At 43.7% G+C, this 15,683-nt stretch overlaps 1 protein-coding gene across 1 annotated transcript; it reads left to right on the top strand.

The window, feature by feature from the left end:
- Positions 1 to 1,283: 1,283 nt before the first annotated feature.
- LOC145800890 (uncharacterized) lies at positions 1,284 to 2,643 on the top strand. Its single transcript, XM_082890641.1, has 2 exons — positions 1,284 to 1,521; positions 1,631 to 2,643. Exons 1-2 carry the CDS (start codon positions 1,284 to 1,286, stop codon positions 2,602 to 2,604), a joined length of 1,212 nt encoding a protein of 403 aa, XP_082746767.1. The 3' UTR covers positions 2,605 to 2,643.
- Positions 2,644 to 15,683: the final 13,040 nt, after the last annotated feature.

The raw sequence follows: 15,683 nt of genomic DNA, 5'->3' as shown, positions 1-15,683 counted from the left end.
ATAAAGATGGCATCCCCGTGCTCGATACTGATGGGTCTCGGACATTTGAGAAAGCGAAGTCTTGCCAGCCGTTGATTACACGGTGGTCACGTACCATTTCCACCTTATCCTTGAATACTCTGGTGGATGATCCCCGACGCTTTGTGGCACAGCCGTATGTATGCCCACCTGTGGGTGTGGCCACACCGCTTATCTATCATGGTTCCTCCCGCTCGGTGTCCTTTCCTTTGCCGAAGAACATCCCTGCACCCTTTGTTGATATGCTGATTATGATCCGTCCGAGTTCATTACCGGTGTGGCATGAGGAAGGCGTTGATAGTGCCATTTATAGGCCTGACCGTGTAGCATGTCAATTCGGGTTTGATCAATGTGCCCCGGGGCCAGCACCTCATTTATTATCATTTTCAGAGAGCTACGGGCGCTTCAGTCGCCGGCTTGTACACACCGTGCTTCCCATATCCGGCTCTTTGACGATGCCAGGCTTGAGCCGAGTAGGGGGTTTCACCCCCTCTTTCAGGCGGTATTGGCAGAAGAATATCGATGCGTTTATTGCATTTGTCCAGAGCAGACCGACCGTATGTTTGCCTCCGCCGATTTATAAAAAGGATTCTTCTCTTCGGCTACCCGAGAGCCGAAAATCTGACCACATGTACGAGGGTTTCTTCACTTCATCTGCTCCAACTGACCCTTCTGCTCGGGCATCTGCTTCTAGCTTGGCAATTACTTCTCCAGAGCCAGTCCCTTTGAATAAGGCCTCTGGTCCTCGGACGACCCGCCTTAAGAAGATGGCTCACAAGAGGACTTCTGATGCCAGTCCTTCCGCTCCTCGCCTTTCCAAAAGGCTTCATGAGGTACCCGAAATTCTTGATTTGAAGCTACTTTCCTTCTTACGACTATACCTTCTAAAATGAAAACTTTTATTTGCCCATGTTGTGTAGGATCCTGCGGTTGTTGACGTTCTCGGTACCGTGGCTCCTGGCCATGCTGCCTCCCCCAGGCCGGACTCAGACTTGGACGACACCCTCCCTTTGTCTGCAAGACTTGTGAAGATGTGCACCCCTCGTATAGCAGTTATAGATGACGATGATGATGAGGCTGAGTCCTCCGATCATTTTTGTGACCTTATTCCACGCACGCGTCGTCATCGTCCTACCATAGCTGAGGAGGAGCACTACCTTGGTGACGAGTTTATTGGGGCTCACCGTTCTGATGTTGAGATTGCTGGAGGGACTGATGCCATAGAAATTGATGTCGCGGGCCATGCTTCTAGAAGCGATGTAAAGATGAGGTGCGCCTCTGGGAATGGTGTGGAGGTGGATGTGCTAGAGATCTCTGAGACTCGCTCTGGCACTTATGGTGATTCTCATCCTCCGGCCCTCCTTCCTTCTTCAGGGATGACTGCTACTGTTCAGGCTTCATCAGACATTGAGATCGATCAGGTGGTCTCTACACGACCAAGTGACTTTGTTGATGCTAGGAGTCCTTCAGTTGCCCCTGCTTTGCATATTGATTCTCCCTCTGGTAATCTTTCTTTCTGAAGTTTGTCATTTACTTATATCTGTGAGAAATCTTTACTTAAATGACTTTCCTGTTCCCTACCTCTAATAAGGCCTTCTTATCTTTTCTTCAGTGTTAGCTGCTAACGGGGTCTTGCCTTCACCTACCTCAGACTCTGCTCCAGTGTTAGCTGCTACCGGGGTCCTGCCTTCACCTGCCTCGGACTCTGCTCCAGTGTTAGCTGCTACCGGGGTCCTGTCTTCACCTGCCTCGGACTCTGCTCCAGTGTTAGCTGCTACCGGGGTCCCGTCTTCACCTGCCCCGGACTCTACTCCGACTCTCTTTGTAACTCCTCACGGTTCTCCTTCTCAAGGGGGAACACCTGCCTTTGAGACGACTGCCAGAGGTTCTTCATCGCCAGTGCCTTCGAATATTTTGGATTTGAATCTCAGTGATTTCCACATTGATAGTGATGCTTTTGGTCTTTCCCCTTATCGTTCGGCATTCTCAGGCTCGGGACCTCTGCCAGGAGTTACCCCTCCGGGTGGTTCATCTAACCCGATAGACATTGGGGAGATTCCTGAGACTAGCAACTTTCCGGCCCCAATTCCTCCTTCGACTTCTGGCAAAGTATCATTTCTCCATTATTGGGTAGCTCCTGAGTTTGCTTCAGTTCTACAGCTTGTGCATTCAAGTTACCCGGAGACCTTTGCTTCATTTGCTTGCCAGTGTCCACTCATTCAGACTGCTCTTCTCGAGTCTTTTGCCACTATCTTATATAGCTTGGACACGCAACGGTTGTGTGACCTTAATGGAAAAGTAGTCGAGACGGCGTATCAGGGGATCTCTGACATGGAGCGTCACCAAGTGGACTTATCATGGCTTCGGAAGCGCCTGGATATGGCTTCGAACGCCAGTCATCGGCTGGAACTTATGTCTGTGCTTGCCTCTTATCGCACCTCTATAGATGAGACAAAGGCAACTCTTCGTGAACTTGAGTCGGGTTATGCTCAGGCCTTGGAGACTTTAGAGGCACACTCTACTGTTTGTCCTCCAGATGTAGATGTGACGGGCAGCTTCTTCGAGGGTGTCTTTAGGAAAGATTGAGTTTTTTTTTTATCATTACTTTCTTGCCCCTTTCGATAAAAATGTTTTATCTAGGACAATGCAATGAAATGACAAAATTTTTGTTGTTTGGGTATTTTCGCATTGTTTTCTCATTCTACTTGATAAAATATTTATTTCGAATGATAGAACAATCATATGCACATGTTTATAAAAGCTGAAATATTCTCATTAGTTCTTCAACTTTCTCGACAAAAGCATAATAGATTCACTGTAAGTGATGGGATAAAACATACACCATAGAGAAAACCAGCTTCTTCATAACGCAAGGGAAATACAACCTTTAGACAAAGTAAGAAAGTGAAAATGAATTTCAACATAGATGAGTCCAACTATGGGTAGTAATGCTTGATAAACTTTGCATTGAGCGGGCCAGTTCGGAAGCCGTCTTCAACCCTTACAAGTTTGTAGTACCCGCTTGAGCTTGCCTGAACCACCTTGTAGGGCCCTTCCCATTTTGGAGAAAACTTGGGTAAAGGCTGTCCTCGCATGATTGGGTCTACAATCTTCCATACTAGATCACCTTCTTCAAACTTCCTTGGTACCACAGTCTGGTTATAGGCTCGGGCGATGGACTCATGATACCTTTCCATGACTTTTGCAGCTCTGTCATGCTTTTCCTCTAATGCTTCCAATCTGGTGGTTCGAGGCTCCAATACCATCCCCGAGGCAAGAGCCATTCGAGCAGATGGCGTTTCCAACTCTATAGGTAACACTGCCTCGGACCCATACACAAGGGAGTAAGGAGTTGCTTGAGTTGGCTTTCTCTTCGAAGTGCGATACGCCCATAGGGCTACTATCAACTGTTCGGACCAAGTCCCCCCAAACTCATCCATCATCTTGCTCAGAATCCTTATCAGTGTCTTGTTTGTGGCTTCCGCCTGCCCGTTCCCTTTTGGATAGTAGGGTGTGGATTTGTGATGCTTCACTTGGTAAGTCTCTAGGAGGCTCTTCACATATTTGTTTATGAAGGGAGTGCCGTTATCCGAGAGGATGGTGTTTGGTACTCCAAATCGGCAAATGATATTCTCCTTGATGAAGTTCGCAACTGCAGGCCCCGTAGCGTTTTTCAGAGGAATTGCTTCGACCCACTTTGTACTCAATTCTGTGGTTGCGAGAATCCACTTGTACCCCTTAGAAGATGTGGAGATGGGCCCTATCAGATCAAAAGCCCAGGTATGGAACGGCCATGGCGTTCGGATACTATGCAGGTCTACAGCTGGAGCATGGATCAAATTTCCGTGTTTCTGACAAGTCTGGCACCTCTTCACGTGATGGGATGCATCTGACTCCATGGTCGGCCAGTAATACCCAAGGTGTATAAGTTGCTCGAACAGCCGAGCCCCTCCTTGATGTTCAATCTCGTGGGCTCTTTCGAGGACTAGATCTGACTCTTCCTTGGAGAGACATCTCAGGGGAGTGCCCTCAATACTTCTTCTATACAGCTTGTCCTGATCAAGAAAGTACCGCCTCGCTCTCCTCTTGAGGTGTGCAATGTCCCTCGGGCTCTCAGGTAGTGTTCCCTCTTTGAGATAGTCAATGTAGACTTGCCTCCAGTCAGGGGTATCAATTTCAAAGCAACTCTCATCCTCCCGGATGTATGACTGACACTTGGGGCATTCCTTCTGTAATTGATTCGAGTCCTTCTCCATCTCGGGCCAATAATAACCTTGTCTTTGGATTCTTCTATACAGACTGATATCCCCATCCCCGCAAGACTTTTCATGGATTTGTTGTAGTCGGAAGCTCGCTTCTTGTTGGCCAACACACCGGGCTAGGAATCCGGTACCTCCTCGGAAGTAAAGTTCTCCTTGAATAATTGTGAATTGGGCAAGCTTGGCCATAGTCAGTTTTCCAACTTTGCTTCTGAGTTGTTCGAGGACTTCTCCTCTCCAGTCCTCCGGAAGGTCTTTGTCTTCGGGTATTATTGAAGGTTCTGTTCTCTTCTTGATAACAATCGTTGCCTCCTCCTCTGGGATGTCAACTCTTGCCCCTAATGTTGCGAGGGCATCTGAAAACTTGTTGTCGGAGCGAGGCACATGCTCTATTTCGACCTTCTGAAATTTGTCAAGAAGCCTTTGGACTGTTGTTCGATATGTGGCCAAAGCAGGCTCCTTTAAGACGAACTGTCCTGAAACTTGCTTCACTATCAGCTTTGAGTCCCCCCGGATCCGAATCTTCTTGATACTGTGCTTCTCAGCTGCTATCAAGCCTAAAATAAGAGCCTCATACTCGGCTTCGTTATTCGAACAATGAAAATCCAGTTTATAAGACAAATATAACTTTTCCCCACTTTTGCTTGTAAGGACTATCCCGGTTCCTCCCTTCCCTCCGGCTACTGCTCCGTCAAAGCTCAATGTCCAGAAGCTTTCCTCGGAAGCCATAGCTGCGTGCACCTCTCCTCTTAATTCTTCATTCACTGGTTCATAGTCACCACTTGGAAATTGGGCCAGGAGATCAGCTAAGGCTTGGCTTTTGATCGCCTTGGGGGCTACACATGTGATCTCGAATTCACCCAATGCTAACAACCATCTTGCCACCTTCCCGGTTAGAGCAGGCTTGCTGAGGAGGTATCGGATTGGATCACTTCCAGTTACAATCTGAATCTGATGTGCTAGGAAGTAATGTCTGAGCTTTTGGGCAGTGAATACCAAAGCTAAACAATGTCTCTCTACTGGAGTATATCGGACTTCTGCTCCTCGAATCTTCCGACTGATGTAATACACCGGGCGTTCTACTCCATCTACATCTTGGACCAATAATGCCCCTATGGACTTGGGGGTTGAAGTTAGGTACAACATTAGAGGCACCCCGGGCTGCGGGGCTATCATGATCTGAGGCGAGGTCAAGGCCGCCTTGATTCTCTCAAAGGCCTTTTGGTGCTCTTGGTTCCACTCGAACTTGGCATCTCCTTTTAACAAAGAGCCGAAAGGCGCAGAGATCTCTGCCAGTGCTGGGATAAACCTCCGAATATAAGACACCTTCCCGAGGAACTTCTTTAACTCCTTCTGAGAATGCGGGGGAGGCATTGCTCTGATAGATTTGACCTTGTCTTCATCTGCCTCGATACCGTGCCTATGTACAAGAAACCCGAGGAACTTCCCGGCCGTCACCCCGAAAGCACATTTGAGAGGATTCATCCTCATTTTGAATTTCTGGCACCTCTTGAATACCTTCTCAAGGTCTTGGAGATGGTCTTCTTCTTTCTTGGATTTCACCACTAGATCATCAACATAATCTTCCACCTCATGATGGATCATGTCATGAAAGATTGCAGTCATAGCCCTTTGGTAAGTTGCACCGGCATTCTTGAGTCCGAAAGGCATGACTGTATAGAAGAAGTTTCCGAGAGGTGTTCTAAAAGCAGTCTTTTCTGCATCCTCTTCAGCCATCTTAATCTGATTGTATCCACTGAATCCATCCATGAATGAGAACATCTGGTGTCCCGAGGTAGTATCCACGAGGGTGTCGATGTGAGGAAGAGGGAATTCATCCTTCGGGCAAGATTTGTTCAAATCTCGAAAGTCTACACATACTCTGATTTGGCCATTCTTCTTTTTTACTGGCACGATGTTTGCTAACCACGTGGGGTACTGTATTGGCCGGATGAAACCAGCCTGTTGAAGTTTTTCAATCTCCTCCTTAATCTTCTCTTCGAGATCTGGATGATATTTTCGAGCAGCTTGCTTAATTGGCTTGGAGTTTGGGAACACATCAAGATAGTGGGAGACTAGGTCAGGATCTAGTCCGGGCATTTCCTTATATGACCAAGCAAACACATCTGAGTATCGGCTTATCAACTTTAACAACTGTTCCCGCTTTTCTGGGCTAAGGCTCGAACTTACGAATACCGGCCTCGGTGCATCTTGTCCATCACTCAGATCTATTTCGATAAGTTGTTCAGGCTGAGGCTTCGGCCCATCTTGCATATATTCTGGAGCCACTTCAGGCTTTATTACTATATCATTGTCAGGAGGCTCTTCTTTTGACTCGGAGTCGGTGACTGAAGAAACCGACTCCCCGCACCTTCATAAATAATACACCATCTTGCCTCCCTCTCGAACTTTCATCACCTTCCGAGGAATAGGCGGACTTTCTGGTCTAGACATCGCCCGCTTACTTGATTTTGTCATCGGCTCCTTGTCATCTTTGATATCCTCCCAACGAGGAATTTTGACCCCTCGAGGCTTAGAGGTGGTGGGAACTTCTTCGACAGCCAGTTCGGTGAAGTAGATGGCATCAGAATAATGAGCTTCATGGATCTCGAACGGCCTTTCTGTAGCCTGAATTGTCACCGTCTTCTTTCCCCATTTAGCCTTAACACACTGATGATAACTTGATGGTACAGCCCCATATCTATGCATCCAGGTCCTCCCTAGAATGATGTGATAATTTGCCTCAGAATCGATAATATGGAACTTGGTGGCCGAGCGAATCTCTCCAACGGCTAAATCAACTGTTACGCATCCGATAGTAACTCTCCTTTCTCCACCGAAGCCAGTGATGACGATCGGCTGCTTCACAATGCGTTCTTCAGAGATTCCGGCTTTTTCTAGGGTAGCGCGAGTCATAATGTTGATAGAGGCTCCACTATCTAGAAAGGCCCTTTTGAACTCAACCCCGTTAATAAAAACAGTCACATAAAGCGGGCGATTGTGAGAAAAATGATACTTTCGATCAGCCTCGGAGAAAGTAATGGCACTAGATTGCTCTTTTGCCTTCCTCGGGATAGACCCCTCAGTCGACATGCATTCCTCATGGTGTGCCTCGGCTATATTAATGATAGACTTGGTGATTTCCGTTCTTGCCTCCCTAGAAAGTCCAAGCTGGTCAAAGAACTGCTTGAACTTTACACAGTCTTGCAGGGTTTTGGCATAGTGATCCGGATCTTTTTCCACTCTTGGAGGCTCGTAGTTAACCATCTCCTCGGTCTCCTCAAAATAAGATGCCACATAAACATGGTGTCCTCCTCTTCCATAGTATTCTTCTCCTCCTTCTGGATCAAAGGGATCTTCGCCATGAGTCATAAATGCTCTGCCCTCTGGATCGAGAGCATTTCCATAGTAAACTTGCTCACCCTCTGGCTCGAGGATGTCGTCCAGATAACAGTCATCGTCATCGAGATTAGCGATAGCCTCGATCATTGGGCCTTCATAAGCTATCATAGCAACATTCTTGCCCTTGTCTCGGTGTTGAGGATATGGTTGTTCTCGGATGTCTTGAGTCCCTCGCTTTTTGAACCTCAATTCGTCTGCCTCGACTTTATCTCTGAAGATTTTCCTGAGAGTCCAACACTTCTCTGTCGGATGTTTCAATGTACGATGGTAGACACAAAATTCAGGGCTCTCACGGTCCTTTTTTGATGGCATTTCTTCAACATAAGGCAATTTTAGCTCTCCGTCAGCCACCCATTCCTTAACTAGAGCTTTCACTTCCTCGATTCCACATGGATAAGAAACATTCCCCTTTTCACCATTATATTGCTTTCTTTTCTGGCCTCTATGACCTCCTCCTTGTGAATTTCGGGTATCCGGGGCAGAGGCAGCAGCAACGGTAGGTCCACGAGATGACTTGAAACTAGTCTTGTAACTAGCTTTGAATCCGGACTCCTGAGCCTGAGGAATGCTAATGTTCCGAGCTGCTTCTATTAATGCCGAGAAGGTGGGTAGCTTGTGGTTAACTAGAAACATTTTGTACCTGCTCAATGCCCCTTCTAGACAAATTTGAACCAGATAACTCTCCTCAACTGCTTCATGACAATCCACGGCCTTGTCCTGAAACCTTTTGACGTAGTCAAGGATGTCTTCACTTTCGTGTTGCTTCTCTTTACACAATGTAAGTGTGGTCACCTTCTCCGCCACTTGAAAGAACTTGGAGTGGAATTTGTTAACCATTTCCTCCCAACTTCGGACAGAGTTTGGGGCCAAATTAACATACCAACTATATGCTCGGTCGGTGAGGGACTTAGAGAATTCTCTCAGTCGGAGGACGTGGTTTGAACCATGAATACCTAGAGTCTCGATGAATCGCACAACATGTTCTCGGGCATTTCCTTGTTTGCCGTCGAACTTGATGAACTTCGGCACTGTATACCCCTCAGGGTATGGATAACTCAGCATCTCAATGGGGTAAGGCGGCTTGACGTCTGGATCAGGCAAAGAGGGTAAGGTCCTCTTGCCCCGTTCGAGATCGAACATGGCCTGCACATCGGCGAGAGTGAGAAACTGTTGAGGGAGAGAGTTTGATGGTGGTATTCCCGGGACTTGGCTTATGTACCCGAAGACTGAGCTAGGGGCGTCTTGGCCATTCTGGTGCTGCGAATTCATCATTGGTGAGGACATTTGACGATACTGGCCATCAGCACCTATAGACAAGCCAGTTGGTGATGGGATATTGAATTGAGGCCCATAGAGTCCACCGCACGGCGCCGCTATACCGGGTTGTGCTTGCAGATTTGTTGTTGGCACCAAAGGAGGCCCGCTTGGTGCTTGGGTAACATTCACTGGTGGCGTAACAAGATTAGGTACGGGCATAGCTCCCTTTTGCGCCATCATGCTCCTTATGTTTTCCTGGACACCAACAGTCGTTGGAGTGCCGTTCATTACACCAGAAACTCCCCTAGTCACCATTGGATCTTGGCTCGGCACGCCATGGAGCCCGGGCATGGGCAAACTGCTGCCGCCTACTGTGGTTTGAGCATGTGTTACTGTGGCCGTGTTGCCATGAGCCATAGGCTGATTGGGGCCTACTTCTCCTTGGATTTGATTTTGCGCTCCGGCGGGAATAACTCCACCACCAGTTTGATTTCCGTTTGGCGCCGGTGCAAAGTTAGAACTCATCACCAACATGGTGTGAGTGAGATTCTGAAGAGTGGTAAGGATCTCTTGCTGAGTATTTTGAAGTCCTTGAATGGCTTCAAGTAAAAGTGGTTGATCTGGAGCCATGGTCCTGTCGTCACCACCATTAGAGGATCCTTGTTGGTGAACTTCATCTTCTCCCACCATCCTTGTTGGAGTTGTGTGGATTCCAGATCTCGTTGAAACCATTAACCAATCCGCCTCCCCAGTGGAGTCGCCAAAATGTAGGAGAGGGTTCGAGAAAGGTATTGGAAAGTTCGAAGATCTTCAAAGATCCTTGAAGAACAACTTCGAATTCTCTAGAATATGATGAGAGGCTTAGATTCTTCAATAATCTCAACTTAGGAACACAACAATAAAGGAGATGATGGAGATAAGAGATTGGGTGAAGAAGAAGGCAAAATGGCTAGAGAATAGAATAATGGCAAGGCTCTCCCATTGATCTCCCACTTTCACTCTCAAGGTTGATAATGGAGAAGGGAAATTAGTTCTTTCCCAAGAGTTGAAAATCTCCAAAATCCATCCCTTGTAAAGCTATGGGTGGGTGCTATTTATAGGCACCTCATGATGTAGGATGGAGCCATGTGCAAGGCACATGGGGGATATTCTCTCTAACCACCTTGTCCGAGGAGGTGACCTCTCCGAGGAGGTGACTTCTCCAAGGAGGTGACTTCTCCGAGGATGAGAAAACCCCGAAGAGGAGATCAATCCCTCGGCGAACCCTTCTTCTTAGCCACACCTAACCAATGATCCCCAATCATCCCAAAGGGTCAGGGGTAGTCCCAGAGGACGTCCTGCCGCAAAATATTGCCGAGTCTCATGGACCCCCCGTGGTCGTGCCACCTCGACCCGGGTATAGGCTAGTTTAACCGAAGAGTGAATTTATCTCCACTCACCGTCCTCGGGATCGGGTCCTTTGTTCGAACTCCATTACGCCCATGGTTCTGGTGCGTAGATCCCGGAAAGCTCCGAGCCCACAAGTGTTCTGGGACTCATTAACGGAGCGACTTCTAGATTGCGTCTGAATCCGTTCGAAGCCAAGTGCTTCGGATCTCTAGATTCGTGGGTCCGAATCCTTTCGAGTCCGAGTGCCTCGGATCTCTAGGCTTGCTTAATACCCTTTCGAGTCCGGGCCCGAGTAAGTCTCTAGGTTCGTGGATCCGAACCCTTTCGAGGCTTAGAGCCATTCAGCCCGTTTGACGGCGATAAATCCAAGCCCACCAATCTTGGACTTGCGATAAATTTGGGCCCACTAATCTTGGGCTATTGGGCCTAAATAATTTAGTGGGCTTAAATTAGCTCCTCTTACACTGACTAACTAATCTCTTAACCACTACCTAACTAACTTCCCTCAATTGACCCACAATCCAGAACCTTTATGACTGCCTTCAATATTTATTTGGTTTTGTGCTATTAGCGCCTTCTCATATTCTAAGGATACTGAAACTGTAAATCTTAACAGTTTCTTCATAGATCCAAACTCTTTATTGAGCAGCAATTAGGATTGATATGATACAACTTACAAGTGCTATTTATTGAGCTGTTTTATCCAGTTGAGGCATCTGATAGCATATGTAACACATTAGTTTGTTGTGTATGATAAGGATGTCACTATAATCCTGAAGAGATAGTTTTCAACTGTTAAGCAATAGTAAATTAATTAATTAAGTGCTAAAGAATGCGCAAAGGAATAGAGTCCATATTCACTTTCCAACGCATTAGTTTTTTAGGATTTGGTTTTGCTCGACTTTTCTTTAAATATTGAGGAAGTTGACAAAATTAGCTAATAGAGACTTAAAGCCCCGAGTTAAAACATATTTTTCCATTGAAAAGCAGTTGGTTGAATAGATGGCATGGTTATAGAGTGACACCCATATCACAATGTTAAAAGTGTTGCCTTACGGATAACATGCTTAAAAAATGAGTAAGCAGGTTTGTTATTTATTTATTTAAATTCTTGACATATCTAAAGTAAATTTAAAGAAAAAATTGACTTCTAGAAATCGCAATCTGATGTGGCTTTTCTTCTCATCCATAGATTGGTTTATTGTATTCAAGGCTTGTTTAACAAGATTGAATGATTAAAATAGAAAGGATTAACCCAAGGGTGTTTGGCAACTTGGTAAAGGCTTGGGGGTTAAAACCCTAGGTCCCAAGTTCAAAACCCCTTGGGCCAATCTTTTGGGCATAGGGCAGTTGGTTAGGATGTTAGCCTCAAGTTGTTGCTACCACAGCACTTGGTGTGGGTCTAATGCTCCCCCGCTGCTCGAGTTATAGTCTCCTATCTCGGAACGGACAACAGGACACCTTGGTGATCTCTATAGTCTCCTATCTCGGAACGGACAACAGGACACCTTGGTGATCTCAGGACACCTTGGTGATCTCTATAGTCTCCTATCTCGGAACGGACAACAGGACACCTTGGTGATCTCTGCAAGGGGCACTGCCCTGGACCTGCGAAAGAGTGGGAGGATTTTCCTGTAACAAAAAAAAAAAAAAAAAAAAAAAAGGAAGGATTAAAAAAAAAAATGAAAAGAAAAAAAAAAATTGAGAACAACTGGGTTTATCTCATTTTTTTTAGAAGTGATTGCAAATGTTCGTCCATTCAAATTTCAATATAAACTCAATGTAATAACTAAAATCGTCTAGCCTGCATCATCTCTGGCTCATTTTGCCCAATAAGGGTTAAATAGAATACACACACATACATATTCATATCTGAAAATTCAATTCAAGGAATAAAATATTTTAATAGCTTAGGATACAAGTTCCTTTTTCCACTTCAGTTCAATTAATCTAATATAAGTTGGTTGATTCTCTGGACAACTTAGCTAATATCAGTATAACTTGTATAAGTAGATTGTTTAGTTTGCTAATCTAAGTGTACTGTGACTTGAGGAAATGGGTAGATTGATTGTCTGGGAGAAATTACTGGTTTATTAGCTAAGTTTAGCCAGTTATGGTGACGGAGAAAAAAAATACAAGGGAATTATCTCTTGGTTTCGAAATTTGGTTAGTTTAAAATTTTAATTTATTATTTTTCTAAATATTGAAGACAAGTTTCAACTAGAACCCAATAACTAGTGAATTCCATTTAAGCTCCTTTATTAAGACATGTCACCATGTTTTTTTAAGGTTAAGGCCCAGTTTGGCATCTATTAAATAATACAAAAAGTTAAAAAGTCATTATTCTATTTAAGTCACATCATCTTATTTAAATCACATTACCTCTCTAATACATCACATCAAACCCAACCCAACCCAAACCCATATAAGCCAATAAGTCAAAAAGTGTACTTTTTTAGAACATCCCAAACCAACCCTAAATATTGAAAACTATTGAAAGACAAAATTCATGTAATACCTCTTGCTTGGAATATGATGCACACAACCAATATGGGCCTGACCTTTGGGCTTGAATTACTGGCCTGACTTTACCCAGATTTGATGATTAACCCATATGGCTTATGGCCTAATAGATGTGTGGTCCATTACTTACTACTAAGGGGCACCATAGGATAGACCCTCTACTAAAGGCAGAGGAGAGAAGGTACAAAATAAGTAATATATAAAACCGTAAAGCCCTCAATCCATGACCTGTCTCTAAGTTGATTATGCGAACTTAAGCATGGAAGAGTTTTTGGCTGGCTACTAAAGGCAGGGGAGAGAAGGCACAAAATAAGTAACATATAAAACCATAAAGCCCTCATTCCATGACCTCTCTCTAAGTTAATTATGTTAACTTAAGCATCAAAGAGTCTTTGGCTGGCACTACACATATGCCCACCCAAGACTCCCATATTCTCTTACAGGATCATTGGATCAAGTTGGACCATACAAATCTGGACATCATCAGAATAATATCATTTTCACCTATACCAAAGTAGCATGAAGGATATATTGATGGTTTGTTTCAAATTTAGTGGATTGTGTTTGTTTCTTTGTGCCAATATATAGGTTTTGGGTGGATATTCTGCTTCAATGAAGAGTTGTTGTAAGTTCTGTTTACATTGAAAATGTTTAACTTCTTTTGTTGGTGTAGTTATTATATATATATATATTTTTTTTTTTGATGTAAAAATTATAATACTTGAGTAAATTACTTTACAAAAATTTTCTTGCACTTAAATGAGGCTTGTCACCCTTTGTACATCATGTGATGGATTTTTGGTTTCAGTATTCTTCCCTTTTAATGTTTTTGTCCCTTTTCTAAAAACCAGTTATCACTTTCACATTATATTTTGCAATTCTCCCTTTGGCTATTTTTGAAATGAAGAAGTTTGAAAAGTAACTAACTAAATGAATGTGGATTTAGTAGGTCACTCTCATCAAGTCTCAAGGATTTTAGGCATGGACGGTGATAACCTTCGTATAAGAGCAGACCTCATCCAACTTTACTCTGGATGCTTTTTCCAGGAAACTCTTATCATATTTATGTCACAAACAATATAAAATACTCTCTTTTTGAAATTCTATCTATTATCTATTCTAATCTAAATAGTGATTTCTCACCACTAATGATTTTACACTAGAGTGGCAGTGTCTTTTGTCCTCTCTTAAGAATGGGACCATAAGAATAGTAGAGAAGAGTTGAATGTGCCATTGATTACAACATTTTCCTACTCTCTGCAGATGCGAAAACAACATCCATTATCATCGATGCTGATCGCTGCTCATGGAATATGTTGGCACTTGAATTGAAAGCACAATTTTCCTGTTTTCCTGGCAAGTTAAATTTAGATTTTTCTCATGTTGTTGGTTGGATCTGAAGCCACATATAAGAGTTCCTTGCAATGATATACTCTTTCTTTCTCTCAGAGTCAAAGGTGAGTGATATGTTGAGCTTGAAGAGGATTCAAATGAAGTGTGGGAGGAGAAGAATTACATGCAGTGGCTCTGCAATCGGCTTTCGAAGAAGAGCACAATTGGAAATCCACCATGGATCATGCGCCTTCTTATTGGGGCAGCTAGTTTGTAGGTTAAAGTCACAGTGGAAACAAACTCTCAGATGGGAAAGAAGAAGAACAAGAACTGTACTGTACAGCTATGACATTCAAAGCTATTCCCAGAACTTTGATGATGGTTGCTTGGATGAGCATATCTTACCTTTACCTCCAAGATGATTTTGTGCGTGCTTATGTTTGTTTCTCAGCCCCTTGGGTTGTGATAGTTTCTTTGAGTTTTGTTTTTGTGCTCCTCTGTATATCTTTTTCTATTCGTAATAAATAAATAAATCAAGTGGCTCGATTGTTAGTACTTATTTCAAGGTGTGCCATTTGAGGCACAAAGACAAGCTTTTGTTTTTTGATGTTTAGAAACTTTGTGAATTTCCCAATCTCAATCATCTTAATTTAATTATGCAGCTTTGCTTGAGAGGTGATGAAACTAGCATCATGATAAGATGTGTGGCTACATGGGGTAGTGTTTGGTTTACTTGAATAAAAGTGGAATGAAATTATCATTACTCGAAACATTATCCTAAATTTTGAGAATTCCTTATTCTTTTCCCCTTTTTTGGGGTGGAATAATTCCAAAAATTCTTGCCCGTGTTTGGTAAGGTCTGTAGGCTCTCTTATCATGAGCCATCATGTTTTGTTTTTGTTTTTGTTTTTTTTTTTAAACTTGCACCTGCACCTCCAATCCCTTCTCCCAGTGCAGTGGTGACAGCAGAAAGGTAAGATAGCATTTCTATATGTGCAATTGCAATTGGAATCTAATACAAGCTATGGGCCCTCCATTATCCATTACTATATTCTTTACATTCTTTATGTGACTCAAAGTCTTGTGTTATTTCCATATTTTCACATCTATTTAGATCTTAAATTTGTAAAATAAAATAAAAAAAGAGTTAAAATTAAACTTTCATTGATCCTTCTCTTTCTCTTTTTGCCAAGAGAAGAGAAATGACTTTTCAATGGGGACAGAATGATGCAAGAGAGGAGAAAACTGGGCTTCGAGAGAGAGAGAGAGAGTAAAGGGAAGAGAGAGAATGGATTTTTCGACAAGAGAGTGAAAAATGATGTTGAAAACGTGCACTGAAAGAGAAATATAAATGGACATATTTTATAAGATTTGCTCATTTGTATAACATTATTTTTTCTAGTAGGGGGTTGCTAAAGCGGCTAGTTGCAAACTGCTAAGATTAATTTACTTGGAGAATTATTGTTGGTCCACCAGGCAAAATATGTAACAATCATGTGAATT

The sequence above is a fragment of the Camellia sinensis genome, chromosome 10 (assembly GCF_055761805.1).
Source record: "Camellia sinensis isolate YWXY chromosome 10, ASM5576180v1, whole genome shotgun sequence".
Classification (NCBI taxonomy): Eukaryota; Viridiplantae; Streptophyta; class Magnoliopsida; order Ericales; family Theaceae; genus Camellia; species Camellia sinensis.
This window is presented reverse-complemented; position numbering and strand designations above follow the sequence as displayed.